We start from the raw sequence: 15,343 nt of genomic DNA on the forward strand, positions 1-15,343 counted from the left end.
AATTTAATAATTATGTTTTTTGTGTTTATGTAGAAAAGGTTCAAAAGAATGCTAATAAAAACATATTTTAAATGTTATTTTTGGAATCAAATATTATTTTTATAAATTAACTTACTTGAAGGACAAAATTGATTATAGTACGTAGTTTAATGTGGTAGGTCATTTTGGAAAATCCCTCGAGTTTTAATAATATAATAATATTCATGAACTAGGGGAGCATCCTCTTGAACATGTCCATTATAAATCTTTGAAATTAAAATTAGTCTAATGATTATTTAAAGGGGGGAAAAATTCCTAGAGAAGCTCACTTACAGCCTTTCACTCGAGCGAAGCCATTATCAACATTTAACATATGGACATCTCTTTCTTGAAAAGACGCCTAAAGGCCCCAAACCAAGTGAAAAATACACCAACTTGGAACAGGCCAGACACCAAATTATGTGAACAGCAGTCAACTAGCCTCAATCACAGTTTGGCTCTAAAACAGTGGTTCTGCTTCTACTTGTTGAGAACTAGAAACCCAATCATCCCCGGGTGGTGGTTTCGGTTTCAGAATCACCCGTTCCGATTCTACTTTCTTAGGGAAATATGAAACCAGTATTTTTAAACGGTGTGATTTTGATTTCAAATGGTTTCCCAAAAAATTTGAAACTCAAAATGTCTCAAAGTGACCGGAACACAAACATAAAACAAAATGAAACTCAGGGAAAGCAGTTATAATGTTGATATGTACATATCCACAGTTTCTTCAATCAAATGAGTCACGTGTAGCTTACAGCTGCAATTCACAGACTTTAGCCCATAAATAATATTCACAGGTGAAGCAGGCTACTTGGGTTCCTGGACAAACACTCGTAATAAAAGAAATGGGACGGCTCAGGGTCGTTGCAAGTCAACTGAGCATTGTAGGATGCCCAGTTTGGAGCATCCTCTTGAACATGTCCATCCCAAATGCAGAATCTGATGAACTAAGAGAAGGCAGTACATAACTAAGCAGCTTTATACTTGGCTTCAGGTACCTCTAGGAAGACAAAAATAACAATAGCAACATTGAAAGAGATGGTGATAATGTGTTGAATCGCAAAACCGGAGGATTATCAATTTATCTAAATGCGGCCAACTGTATTAATGGCATTCTCTTAGTCTGTTGCGCTACAAAGCCAGACAGATAGACATAAGTGGTATCAAGAACCATCTCTTATGGCGATGTTCGTTAAGATTTGTTTTTCAGAAAGAAAAGAAAAGAAAATGCCAAATACCGGTATGTTCAGTAAGAAAATCACCTTTTGTATACCTTTTCCCAACAAATTCAAAGCTAGGACTTTGTTCTCCTCTGGATGAAATAACTAGTTAAATCTAATGCAGGTTGGTCTGCACTCCTAGTAAAAATTTTACAAACCACCTAGGTAATGCTAAGGAGACATTCTAGCATATCAGAGAGAAGCTCCAAGAAAATTTCATTGAGAAAAATGAAAAACCACAGAATATGTAGTGGATCAAGCAATGAGAAGCGAACGAAAATAATCAACTGCACATATCACATATGCTGGCCTCAGCTTGGCCAATAAGTTGACGAACATCAAGTGAATATCGTTATGAAGAAATATTTTTCATCTTGAAAAGACAACCCTAACTTTCAACTCAAAGGACTTGATAACTAATGCAAGAATGCTCTCTGGTTTCATAGAAAACATACTAAATACATCAAAATAAAATAAATAAACATTATATCACTTAAAAGCAATTAGGTAACATGGTAAAAAGATGTGATATGACCTTGGAAAGAAGTGAGTGCAAAATGATTCATCCATATACCAGACTTTTATTTTGCATAATCTGAGGTGAACGAAATTAGAATTTATGCCCTAGTTATAGAAGAATTTAAAACTTCCACTGTTCCCTATGTATATATATTATATAGAGAGAGATTATAGCTGAGTCCATTTAAATACAAGATACCACAAGTACCACAAACAATCGAAAAGGTTTCACTTTTATAACCATGATATTGAATAAAACAGTATATAAGGCAGTATAAGAACAATATACCAAAACCTACAAGCTACCAGCGAAGGCATGATAAAATAATCTAAATGAAGGTATGGAGAGTACCTTGAGATGGTAATTTCGTAGGGAAATGAAACACCTTCAAGGTTTGGTATTGGAGGAACATGATCCTTCTTATCATTGACAAACCTAATTATCTGAAACAGAACATCACGAAGAGAAGCTTCCAGTACAGTGCGCCGAGCACTCCTTGCCTCTGCCGCAGATTCTGTGGGCAATGACAGAAAATTAGTGTGACAGCTACATGCCCGCCGAAATAAAGAGTGAAATCTTGAACCTCTAACCAGATTAAAATTTTACCTACAGGATCAACCACTATTTTTGAATAATGAGACTTGCCAGAATTTCCTTTAGGGTGTTGTGCAACATTCAAGTTTATGTACCACTGTTCCCAGTAGAGGCGTTCAACTTTGTTAGTGAACCATGTGGCCTGTTTGTTTTTGACTTCATAGAAGGACAAACATATCTGGGTCCCAGTAATATACAGAATAAACAACATCAAGAGATGTCATAATGAATTCAGAAAAGAGACATTCATGGCAGAATCCAATTCGTTAATAATAAAATCTACCATTTCCTTCTCACACTACTACATGCATCACTGAAAAAAATATTGAATCAGCACAAGAAGAGTGGATTAGCATTGTCATGTAGAATAAAACATGATGTATTAAATTCAGAAATTGACCAGCCTTCAAAACGTTTACTACTTACATTAAAGAAAAAAACGTTTAATAGTTGGAAGCACTCAAAACACACAAATGCACCACAGATTGGATCCTCATAAGCCTTCGCATTGAAAAGAGAATACATGCTGCATCATCTATTGCTATAGGAAACTAATCTAAGTACCTAACAAAGAGAAAGCTACATCATCTTGCCCAAGAACTCAGAGAAAAAAATATTAACAGCAAAATACGTCAGCTAGGATGGAATTATGCAGCAAGGAGGTGCGTATCCGAATTCTATGAAAATTATTTAGCATGACAAAAAAATGAATTTAACAAAGGGTAAGTTAAAAGTAGAGGTGGATGGAGACTAATGGACAGTCTTGACATAATTAATGGCAATGAAACCTCCCAGTGTTCATTGGTTCCACACACTTAAAAAAATAAAAATAGATTAACCACAAGTGTAACTATGAACCACAGATTTTGTACAGGTCCAGATTATTGCAGTCCATGGACCTGATTTTTCTTGTTTGGGTGCTTCTCCACCCTATCAATGAACTGGTCGATCTTCTCATCAATTTTTCTCTCAACCTCTATATCACCACATTGCACCTGCATATTGAATTTGAATATAAAAAAAATGTTGAAGAACAGGTACAAGACAAATAAATAAATAAATAAAATCTAGTCTCAAATTACCCATGACCGGGGCATTGAACTTCAGGAAAACTAAGGCTCCATTTGGATTGGAGGTTTCATTCTAACAATGGATTTGGAACTACTCCAATAATGGGATTTGAAATGCCTTGGTTTTATTTTAAAAAAAAAAAAAATTGCCTTCAAATCAAAGATAATGGATTTTGGCAATTAACTAAATAATTTGAGTGGATTTGTAGCACGGACTTCAAATCCAAATCTTTCAAAATACTTCCATCCAAATGGAACCTAAGAGATTTGTTCGCATATGTTGACATTCCATCCAAAAAGGAAACATTTTTTTAATGGTGATTTTAGGAATACCTACCCAAAGGCCACACATGAGAGAAAAACTGAAATTTAAATAATAATGCATTGTATTATATCAAAGCATACATCCAGCACCACCTTGACAACCATATTAAGATTCTATGAAAACAATGAGAAGTATACTAGTGTTGTATCTTAAAAAATTCTGTTTCAACTCATAATTGTTAAATTGCTTATGGATGCAGAAGTGCCATGATGCTTATTTACAAACTCAGTCAAGCTAGAAGCCTTGTGTAAGTCCACTAATTCAAAGAAAGCTTAGATGAAGAGCAAAGCTTGAATATTTAAATTACGTAATACATACAACTAAAGCACCAAAGATAGCAGTCAATTCATCCCTTATGCATGAGGGGACATATGTCAAAGGAAACCCTTTTTCCTTCAAAGAACTGGAAATAGGGACAAAATCTCTTAAGACTCTGCATGGATTTCCTTGACTTGTTTGAATGAAGAAAATTGAAGTGAATTTTAAATCCACTCTCATTTCAAATACTCCCAAGACATTTTCTTCCCCAAATTAAATCCAACCTTAGGGAAGTTACATTTTTGGTTATGTAATTTGCATGTTTGGGAAATTACAGTTTTAATACACTAATTGTAACTTTTTTCCCAAAATCTAGCCATTTCATCGGACTGCTGATGCGGTATCCGAAAATGATAACATGTCATCGAAAATTGATGATGTGACGTTGGACATTGCTAACATAGTCGATGTTAAGTCAACACTCTGGTGAAAAGAAACTAAACTAAACAAGTGCAAATTAGTGTACAAAATGTGTGAATGGGTTGTTAACAAAACAAAAATAAACAACGTTCAAGTTACAAGACTGTGTAGGTAATTTCCCTAATCTCTTATACATTAAAAGCCCCAATCAAAAGAATCGACACATTACATCAAAGACAATGCAAAACTTGCATACTATGAAAAAGTTCTAAGCAGGATTAATTCACTAGCAGCGAGAAACAGAATAATCAATAAAAAAATGGAATCAAGGAAGATCATATCCACCAATCTCTGAGAAATAGGAAATTGCTTACATATGTAATCTCAAAAAGCTCCAAATCAACATCTTTAGGGCGCACTAGGCCTAAAGCTCGATGGAACAACACAGTGTGTAGAATGCCTGCACATAAAACTTTCACCCATCAGTGATTGTAAGCACAAATGCCATCGCATATAAACAACTGCATATTAGATGTTCGCAAAATCTTAACTTGTTCAACGAAGTAATCACCCATGGTTCCCAAACAAAAAGATAAAGAGTGATCATATAAAATTCATGATTCTAGATCATACATCAATCTCAAATTTCAAACTTTCATCATAAAAATCACCGCAAAAAGAATCAAAATTCAGCTACACAAGTAAACATGGAAAAACCTAACTATAAACGATCAACATAGCCATAAGAAAGTCGAATCATCAGTTCATCACCAAAGAATACGTAGTAAACCAATTTTTATATATTTTTAAAAACGAAGCAAAGAGAAAGCAACTTACACCGGAGAACTTCACGTATCTCGAAATGCTCAACTTCCTAATATATTGCGTGAAAAGTCAGTCGTTAACCGCAGGCGTATAAAAATATACTATCGAAGGGATAAGAGTGGAAAAAAAGGATACTTACGAGTTCTTTGAGCTGGCAAACTTCGCAATTCATCGAGATTACTGGAAAGGAAGAGCAAGATAACAGATGTTCGAATCTGGAAAAATAGATAGGAAATCAAGCGGAGAGACCGCCGGCGACGGTGCTATTAGTGGTGGCGTAATCGGTTCAAGTTATGAGGTTGGAAGACTCGGAGAGAGAAGTGGATTTGCACATAATATAATGCGACTTTGGGCCTGATGGGGGAAAGGGTTCCAGTAACACGCTTTTGGTACAGGTGAACTATTTTATCTGCACAATTATTAGGCAGTATTTCATCCAATCAGATCATTATATTTTAGGATTATATTTATGGTAGTATATAGGAATTATAATTTATTTCAACTAGGTTAGATGCAAGAGCTCTACCATTTCAAATTCATCAATAGATCTATAAATACATCATTTTTTTAGTTTGTCATTTCAACTTTCCTTGATTTGATTTGATTTCTAGGTAGTGCTATTAACCGGGTCTATACGTAGAGCTGTCAAACGGGTCAACCCATGGAGGGGTGGGTCGGCCCATCAAAAACCCACTTTTTTGCGCGTTGATGGCGGGCCGATCCACCATCCTGGCGGGCTAGAAATCCTCAACTCAATCCAACTCAAGGTGGGTTGCGGGTTAGGCGGGCCGGCCCGCAGGTTGGCTCATGACAAATAAAAATAAATAAATAAATATTATAATTAATTATAAATATCATTTCATAAATAAATATTAATAGAAACATATTAATAAAAATTTTAATTATTAATTTCATGTATAAATTTTATATAAAATAATTAATACAAAAAAAATTCACAACTTTTATTAAAAAATACATATATTACAATAAAAATAAAAATAAATTATTAATTTTTCAGGCCCGCGGCGGGCCAACCCGCGCGGGTCACGAGCCTAGGCGGGTTGGCCCATCTAGGCCCACCTTTTGTTGGATTGAAAAATTTTTAACCCAACCCACTTAAATTATGTGGCGGGCCGAGCCAACCCGACGGATCTAACGCAAATTGACGGCTCTATCTATACGTAACACACACAATAGATTATTTTTCTTAGGTTCGCAAGAACGGCGCAAGACCTACAATTACGCATCCTTCAAATTTCACACTTGTTCGTATGTATGCGTGGTTGTATGTTTTATTATTATTATTATTATTATTAAATTTGGTTCACAGAAGTTACATAAATAAAATTAATTCGGTATTCCCTTTGTCAACCAATACATAACATTGTAAACATTTCAATGGAGTTACTATTTTTATATGTTTGTGGTACAAAGAATACAAGCAGTTCTTGCTTTCCTTCCCTTTTTTCAAGGCTGGTTTTCGTCCTACATTGTTGAATTGTAGGCGAGTTGATACGGATTCAAATATTAGAGTTGAAATGAACTTGAACTTAATATAATTAATTATATAGTATATACAAAAAAATTGTAAAGATTTGTGAGAGCTACAACCTAGAACTGATCTATGCTAGATCCGTCCATAATCATATGCGGAGAGGAATATGGTAGCTCAATCTTTCCTTCATCGCATAAGGACGATCGAAACCCATGCGAAACAACCTTTCAAGTTATTCAAGTCAAGGACCCTCTGTGTTGTCATTTGATGCTCATCTTGTTTCTACAATTCGGAATACAGTTTCTAACTCCACGGATGCCTCTAGCAACTTTCGCCCTCGCGAAGCTAACTATGTGGCTCATTTTTTCGCTACAGACGGATTAACTTAATCAGACTAACATAATATTTACAACAGGATTTTATATCCATGGATTTGGAATTCTATTTAGATGTTTGACAAAAAAAATTTAAAACACAACATGGTATATAAGGAGTGAATTGTCATGTCTTTGAGAAATGTTGTATGTAAAGATTTTGTACTGGTCTGGTAAAAAAAAAATAGACATTCTTAAAATATATTAAATAGATATATTGTCATCACATAAAACAACATAAAATAAACCAAAGGGCAAAAATAGCCAAAGATTCTTCCTCAATATATTACTAGCCTAGCAGTCAACCTCTCATGACTGGAAAACAGTAGAAAAATTACTCGATGATTTTCATTAAAATCCTCGAACTAGCTAGCCATGAATCTTGGTTAGGCCCACAGCTTTGCCGCAGAATAGAACATTTGTAGGTATATCATATTCATTGGCCAAGCTGGGAATTGGATTGTAAACTCTCAGATATAATTGTTGCCCAAGATATTGCCTTCCCCACATTGTAGACCTCAAATTCCACATTCCTTGGTTGTCCAATGATACTAGAATAGCTGTCCAAGAATTTGGGTATACCTGAAAAATGTACCAGAAAAGAAAAAAAAACCAGTAAGAAAATGTGGCGAACCGAAAACGATGATGGCAGAAATGTAATAGCATATGATGCTGATGAGTTTTGAAGTTACCTGTGTGGTATGTCTGGTGAAGGCATCAACAAGATTGTATCCTTTCCTGCTGCTTTGTGTCCACTGTCCCGCCCCGAATCTGTTTCAAAAGCAATAGGAATATGGTTAGAACTTAGAATTCAATCCCCGAATTAAGATTTTTTTTTTCAAGGTGGCTAAACATTGTAATTTGTAACATACCCAACGACCCAAAAATCATAGCCATCAAGATGCCAAGATTGCATGGTGTTCTCGTTGTTTTGGAAGACGACTTCTATGAATTCGTGCAGAGAAGTTCCGATCACAGATGTGGATAAATAAGCACCGCTGCTGGATGGAGAACTTGGGATCGAATTTAGACTGAAAACACCAGGAATGTTGAAATGATCCGCAAGCTTTAGAGGGGTGTCAGCATTGATGTAAGAAACACCGTTGACCGCATATCTCTGCTTCCCGTTTATGATGGGGGCCGAATTAGCCAAAACAAAAGTCCTTGATATTGTAATGTTCCCATAATGGAACGAGCCCTGAGGGTTCGGCCTCGCTGCATTGGATGTCAAGTTCCACCTGCAAATGAGACGGGGACATGAGCTTTTCGCAACCAAATGAACATACAAACAAACTTTTGGCTGTTGGTTTCTCAAGTCCGTTACCGGAAAGTTCTAGCTTGCTCGATGGACCACTCGATTTCGGGAGGAGGGCCGGGTGGCAAGGGTCCGGAAACAGGGGCCTGAGAGTTCGTGTAGTGTAAAACGGCGATTGCGGTAAGAACTGTCGTCGTGAATCTTGTAGTTGCGACGATATAATAGTCTTTTGGAGGCTGATCCAAGATGACTAAAATCGTCATGGATTGACCAGGGTGTGCGTCAAGAGAATCATACACGTTCTGAACCACATTCGACCCCTCAACCTCAACTAGCTTCAATTTATGCCCCTGGATCCTGAAATTGAAGGAGGTGGATAGGCCTACGTTCGACACTCTGAACATGTAGGTTTTACCTGAAAATTCAGTTCAAGAAACAGTTGGAATACACAGCTCTTGATATGGAACTGATTATTCTGATTTGCATTTCATAGTCCAACAAAAGGGCAGCTTCGAAATTTCATAAAAGAGTGCATGAATTCAAGATTTCGGCCCCGAAAATCACCTTGATCACCACTGAAGGTAGTCCGACCCTGACAGTTTATAAGTAAGCCGTCGGGGAAAGGCAAAGAGTTCCCAGAATCAAGAGTCTGCTGCAACCCCTGTAAAAATGAAAATAACACCACAATTTTCAACCATTTTCTCATTGTTTTCACCAACGAGGTAGCTTAAGTTAAGTCTCGGGAAATGAGTATTATGGTGCATTATCCACGACAATTACTGAACTCACACCTTATGACTGGTTTTGTACCAATCACCAATAAGCAAGCTGAAATCTCCGGCAGGCGGGGCGTAGGGGACCGGAATAACCGATCTCGCATACACATTCAGCGCACCAAATCCTCCGGCAGCTCTGTGCATCAGAGTCGATGGGAAGTAGGTGTAGCTTCCGATTTGATCCTTAGTTTGGAACTTGTATGTGTAGTTCGAGTTTGGTGGGACTGCACAATTAGTCCCCACCACACCATCTTGCCAAGAATTCTTCCTTTGTTTGATCCCATTCCTAATTCATACAGTGCAGGTGATTCAAATGACAGAGTTCAACTTTCATACATCCAATCTCCCAAGAAATCAACACAATCAGTAAAAAAAAAAAAATACATGGGAAGGCACAGTTTCCAAGATTACTGCTGTCAGTTTCTTGATTTGCTATACGTGGTTGTTTTATGTGACTCACCATGTCAAAAGAAAGGGCTGGTCCAGCTTATTGATAAGGTTAAGGATAATGTTGTCATTGGTGACAGTATCAAGCCTAGGACCTGGAAATTGACCATTGATGAGGATAACCTGCAAAACTCAACATCAACATCTCAAAAATCCCACACTAATTTTCCAAAATCTTGGGATGGCTCTAGTACTCCACAATACTGACCTCTTGAGGCTGGCCAAGAGGTGAGGCAGTTCCATAAGTAACAATCCAAGTGTAGTACTTGTAAGCATCCTCTGCTTTCACATCAGAAACACCCCAAAAGGCCAAGATTGCTAGAGAAAACAGCACCAATATTGCTTTTCTCATTTGCGCAAAAACCAATGTATCTGCAAACATCCACCTCAAATTCGTCAAACATTCTTATATCTTAACCACCCGCCAAGAAATCTTAATTCACAGCTCATATCCATCATTATGCGCATTTTAACAAATGGGTTCTCAGTACTAATAGCAACGAGTACGCCGAATCTAGACCGAAACATGAAATGCTGACAAGAATCTAGCAGATCTGAAGTGGGATTTCATCCGGAAAAAAATAAAGTAAAATCAGATACAATGCAGAAAGATTTGAAACATACCAGGTTGAATTTGAATAAAGTTGCAAGAAAACCACAACAATACAAAGATTTTTAGCGACTCATGGATACTATAAATATTATGTACATAAATAGATAAAGTAATGATACTGACAGAGATTTGAATAAGGAAGAAATGGCATCTTCACTGAGTATGACCTCTGTCCATAATTGCCAGCTCTCGATTCACGTTTCGGTGCAGTTCACGCGTTTCCGCGTTATCATTTCTACGCTACATAATGAATAAAAGGCCCCATTTTTATCCAGAAACTTACTGATAATCACCATTATCACTGCCTAAATTTACTCCTTTTTCTGCATGGGAAAAAGGGGCGGTCGTAGTTAAATGCCAGCAGTATGGCAGATGCTTAATCGTGTCTTTATTGGTGTCAACTTGTTCCCTTGTTGGTTTATTGCATTTTCTTTTTTTTTTTTTTTAACCTTCATCTTTTACCCTTTCAGTATCCATTATCAAACTGAGAAGTAGCAAATATATATTAGCAAAAGATGCAGACGCGCTTTACGTACGTGGTTAATATGACATAAATCAAATTGATTGTAATTTTTTTTAATATAAGAGAAGTGGGTGTAGTTATTAATAATATGATAGAATGCAGTTCTCAAAATGTAAGTAGTTTTTTTTTATTTTTGTTTTTCACCTATTTTTACTCTTTTCTCAATGTAAATATATAAAATTTTAATTAACTACCAAAGGTTGAATGATAAATATACTTTAGCGTACCAAAATGATATTTAAAGATGGCTCAAATTTTGTAAAATAGTATATATATATATATATATATATATATATATATATATATATATATATATATATATATCAGTTAGATGGGATCGGGTCGGATCAGGTCAGGTTAGGTCGAAGTTTTGTGGAATAACCTCTCTTCTCGTTTATTTTTTTTTCTCCATTTATGCTACTCAAACTCCAAACTTTGTTCCATTTTTTTTAAAAAAGACCAGACTTTGCTTATATTTAATGCATGCGTTCAAATCAACTAAATCAGAATTGATTTGTTTCGTGAAGCTAATTTTGAGTTGGTTCAGGTTGAAACTTCTTCTTTAAAAAAAATGCTGAAACTCGAGACTTGCTTAAATATCATATGAAATTTAATAATTCGATTGAATGCATCAAAATAAACTAAATCAGATTGATTTGTTCCCACCATTATTTGAGAACTTTAATTTAAGCATTTTTTTCATCAATTTTATTGAAGCGAGTCCGGACATATCTAAATTTGAATTAATTATGGTAAAGTAGAGAGAGTAAAATATATGCTTTTTTTTAAAAAAAACTAATATATTTTTAAAAATTTTATAACTGTAAAATTGACCTTTGTTGGGACAATTGGATTCACTCAAATATTTTATTTTAATTTGGACAGATCTGATTCTGCGGAGAGCTTTGATTGCTGGGAGGTCACCCAGCTTCACTTATTAACTATTAATTTAAATCACGAGACAAGGAACATTTATCCTTTTAAATGATTTGTTTTTTTAATTCTGATTATAAGTTATAATCGCAACGGACACGTTGTATATTTGTATAAAATTTTTTTGAAAGTTTAATAAATACTTTGTACCTAATTAGTTTGATTTATATTATCAAATAGTTATAAAATTAAATCTGGTATTGAATAAAAATACGTATAATGGCACTAACTTGTTTGTTTTTATTAAATGTAAATATAATATATAGTATAAGATATTACATTAAAATATCTTAAGCTTACCTCTAAAATGAACTAATCAAATTTATAGCAATATTTATTATCATTTTTTTAAAAAATAAGGACATTGTTTTAAAATATTTCCAGCTTAGCTCTATAATGCACAAATGAAAGGTGCATATGCTAGCTGAATAAATTAATAAAAACGATCTTAAAATTATTAATATTTTATAATTAGTTTTTAAAATTTTAATAAAGTATTTAATTTAATTAAATAATCCAATGTGGTCATTTCGACAAACATTAGGGTGCGTTTAGTTGGAGTGATAGGATAAGCGAAGATTGATAATTTGATTGATATGGGAAGGGATAACTTAAATAATATTTATATAATGATGTGTTTGGTGTGAATGATTATTAACATATGTTAGTGTATATGGTGTTTGTTGTATTTGATAAGTGAAAGGGATATATATATATATATATTATACTGTAATACCTGTTATACCCCTTATAGCCCAGCTTATTTACCTTTGTTTTTAAATTGAAAAAGGGCCACGTAAATGAAGAAACTGATTGAGGCCCGTCGATGGAGACCTAGCCAACGCATTCCTCGCAGATTGAAAGTGGAATCAGTCTCATATCTTGCTTACTTCTTGCATCTTCGACGTGGAGCCGTATGTAATTTGTAGAGTGCGATGAACGATCTTCAAGTAAATTCAAAATCTTGTTAAAGGCCGATGAACGCATCGCAATAGAGGTTCTGGTTGAAAAGCTTATTAATTTTGATAGCTGTCAATTAGAGTTGCTTGATTTATTACGAGGATTATGGTTTTCGAACAATTATTATAATTGAAAGTTACGGTCGATTCTGTTAATTTCACAGAAATTTTTATTTGTAAAAATGTTTTTGATAGCATTTTTGAAGATTGTACCACTCTTCGATTTTAATCTTTACCTGGAAATTTTCTTGAAGGGCAAGTTCCAGGATCTATTGCTAGATGTGTTGTTCTGAGTTATCTAAACTTGATTATAAATTGTATTTCTGGGAACCCCAATTTTTCACGGGAATTTGGTTGTTTACAAGGCTTCGAAAGTTTGTGAATGCATCGGATTTATTTGCAGATAGTTTCGAGGCAAACGTGATCGATAAATTAACCCTAATTAAAAAAAATCTTTGTCTGCAACATCACAGAGACGGTAAAAAAAGTCACCTGTTGGGGGTATTCATGAAAAGGGAAAGAAGGATAAAAAAAAGAGATTGATAATACCTGGGTGAGACGTGAGTTTATTTAACTCACTTTAATATACCTCAATCCTATGTAGAGTATATTAGGAAGGTTTGTTTACTTTGCAACCAAACGAGAGATTGTCCCATTTTAAAAGGTATTATCTTACCTAATCTAAGCTCTACCAAACGGAGCGTTAATGTTTTGTGCAGAGGTTTGGTGGAAAATTAGTCAAATGTTATTAATATCGTGGGACTGACTGAGACTGGCAGCCTTCACATGAATTAAAAAACAAAATCAATTGATGAGATCTATCTATATCTATATATATATATATATATATATATATATATATATATATATTACCTAATGTTTCGAGTGATATATAGATAGCATTCTATATTTTACGGTTACGGTCGCTAGGCACAATAATTCAATTCATTTTAATAAAATGTTCGGTGTTAGAAATTGACTTGGGTCTAACTCTTCTCGAAACTCAAAAACTAGCTCAAGAGGTGAGGATTGCCCTATGTGGAGACATTTTACGGGTGACCGACCCAACTATAGGATTGTCCTACGTGGAGACATTTTACGGGTGGCCGGCTCAACTATGGGATAGATGGACCCAATTATGAATTATGGACAGTCTAACACATAACGGTGGAACCAGGCTCTGATATCATGTTAAAAATTGACTTGAACCTAACTCACCTCAAAATTAGCTCAAGAGATGAATATTGTTCTTGTTTATATAAGAAACTCTTAGGTTATTTACCCAATTGGTGTGGAACACAAATTAACACACCAACATTTGGTTGCACTTTCGTATAATAATTTTTTTACCTCACATTAATTAAATCACTGAATTAAAATTGTAATATTAGTCTTTATATATTTATATTAATTAACTATTGTAAAAGAACAAAATTGTAATTTATTATTTATCCGATTTAATCACTGAATCCAAACATGATATTATTATTTATTCAACATTATTTCACTATCTTACACAAATATATTAACAATATTATATATTTATAATCTATAAAAGTAGAATCCCGTCAATTCAAGTACTAATAGACAAGCACATTCTTGATTTTGAATCTTGTTTGTAACACGAATATCAGATACGTGATTTTTAAAATTTAACATACGACAAGAGTACAATAAATACTATTTAGATTTAGTAATTTAATATTTGAGTACTATTACAAAAAAATTATTCAGAAAAGTAATATTTGCAAATTTTTTATGGCGGAAAATTTTTATGATCTAAAGTATCTAGGTAATATTATTAAAATAATAATTATAAAATATTTTATTGAAAACTTTCTGATAGATTATCACATGGATGATGCGTGCAAAAGTAAAGTAACCAAATTCATGCAACTTGCGTTATTCACAAATAATAATAATAATAATAATAATAATAATAATAAATAAATAAATAAATAAATAAATAAATAAATAAATAAAAAAATCATGCAACTTGCACAACTTCACGCCTCACGGACGAGGATTCCGCACAATTTCATTATTTCTATATATATATTTATATGTTTGTTCAATATATATATATATATATATATATATATATATATATATATATATATATATATAATTATATATTTAATGCGCATATATACATTTATGTGTGTATTAAAAAACAATTTATCGGTAATTTAAATTACAGAAACAATTCACAACGAAAATTGGGAGATTACATAATTCACAATATTAGTCAATGTTAATCTTGTGATGATATATATATATATATATATATATATATATATATATATTAATTTTGATAAATTATGGCTACATGATTATTTTGATAAATTATGGCTACGTGATTACATTATAATTTTCATATCGTATTAATTGGTGTAAAAAGAGACGAAGCCAACGGGAGGGCCGGGGGCGGGGAGGTCCGTGGTTGCACACGTCACCTCTTAATTTTTTTCTTTCATGCAGTTCATTTTCTAAATGATTTATCGATATCGTGCGCCTCGTCTAACAAAAATCAGTTTCGTCCCCTTAACTTATTTTCTTAGCTCCATCTCTGTCATATAACTTCAATTTAGAAAATATTAAGAAGCACTACAAAATTAGAAAATATATTTTCTGATTAAATTAATAGTTTTAGAGATAACTGTTCGAACAACTTGAAAAAAAAAAAACTAATTTTTCATCCACAGAAAAATACCA

The 15,343-nt window shown here is 34.0% G+C and overlaps 2 protein-coding genes across 5 annotated transcripts; both read right to left on the minus strand.

Moving 5' to 3' along the window:
* Nucleotides 1–685: 685 nt before the first annotated feature.
* On the minus strand, nt 686–5,606 carry LOC140863282 (autophagy-related protein 101). Of its 2 annotated transcripts, none has more exons than XM_073266596.1 (7): nt 5,393–5,606; nt 5,266–5,302; nt 4,803–4,888; nt 3,255–3,350; nt 2,368–2,533; nt 2,113–2,275; nt 686–968 (listed from the first exon to the last, which is right to left on the minus strand). In XM_073266596.1, exons 1-7 carry the CDS (start codon nt 5,423–5,425, stop codon nt 893–895), a joined length of 657 nt encoding a protein of 218 aa, XP_073122697.1. In that variant the 5' UTR covers nt 5,426–5,606; the 3' UTR covers nt 686–892. The 2 variants fall into 2 exon arrangements, with proteins under 2 accessions (XP_073122697.1, XP_073122696.1); XM_073266595.1 differs by having other exon boundaries at nt 686–1,019.
* A 1,719-nt stretch (nt 5,607–7,325) lies between these two features.
* LOC140862025 (L-ascorbate oxidase homolog) lies at nt 7,326–10,471 on the minus strand. 3 transcript variants are annotated; one of them, XM_073265030.1, is made up of 9 exons: nt 10,337–10,471; nt 9,809–9,972; nt 9,614–9,723; nt 9,169–9,439; nt 8,942–9,038; nt 8,447–8,792; nt 7,995–8,360; nt 7,815–7,893; nt 7,326–7,704 (listed from the first exon to the last, which is right to left on the minus strand). In XM_073265030.1, exons 1-9 carry the CDS (start codon nt 10,362–10,364, stop codon nt 7,492–7,494), a joined length of 1,674 nt encoding a protein of 557 aa, XP_073121131.1. In that variant the 5' UTR covers nt 10,365–10,471; the 3' UTR covers nt 7,326–7,491. The 3 variants fall into 3 exon arrangements, with proteins under 3 accessions (XP_073121131.1, XP_073121132.1, XP_073121133.1); XM_073265031.1 differs by having other exon boundaries at nt 10,381–10,405; XM_073265032.1 differs by having other exon boundaries at nt 10,225–10,340.
* Between the last annotated feature and the right edge of the window lie 4,872 nt (nt 10,472–15,343).

The sequence above is a fragment of the Henckelia pumila genome, chromosome 4, assembly GCF_033568475.1.
Source record: "Henckelia pumila isolate YLH828 chromosome 4, ASM3356847v2, whole genome shotgun sequence".
Classification (NCBI taxonomy): Eukaryota; Viridiplantae; Streptophyta; class Magnoliopsida; order Lamiales; family Gesneriaceae; genus Henckelia; species Henckelia pumila.

Excerpts from the sequence above, each read along its gene's own strand:
- LOC140863282 (XM_073266595.1), bottom strand. The coding sequence starts at position 5,425 with ATGAATTGCGAAGTTTGCCAGCTCAAAGAACTC. Across the intron at positions 5,303-5,392 it reads TTTGCCAGCTCAAAGAACTC|GAAGTTGAGCATTTCGAGAT; the intron begins GTAAGTATCCTT and ends GCAATATATTAG. Across the intron at positions 3,351-4,802 it reads AGCTTTTTGAGATTACATAT|GTGCAATGTGGTGATATAGA; the intron begins GTAAGCAATTTC and ends TTCAATATGCAG.
- LOC140862025 (XM_073265030.1), bottom strand. The coding sequence starts at position 10,364 with ATGCCATTTCTTCCTTATTCAAATCTCT. Across the intron at positions 9,039-9,168 it reads GGTACAAAACCAGTCATAAG|GGGTTGCAGCAGACTCTTGA; the intron begins GTGTGAGTTCAG and ends TCATTTTTACAG. Across the intron at positions 7,705-7,814 it reads TCACCAGACATACCACACAG|GTATACCCAAATTCTTGGAC; the intron begins GTAACTTCAAAA and ends TACATTTTTCAG.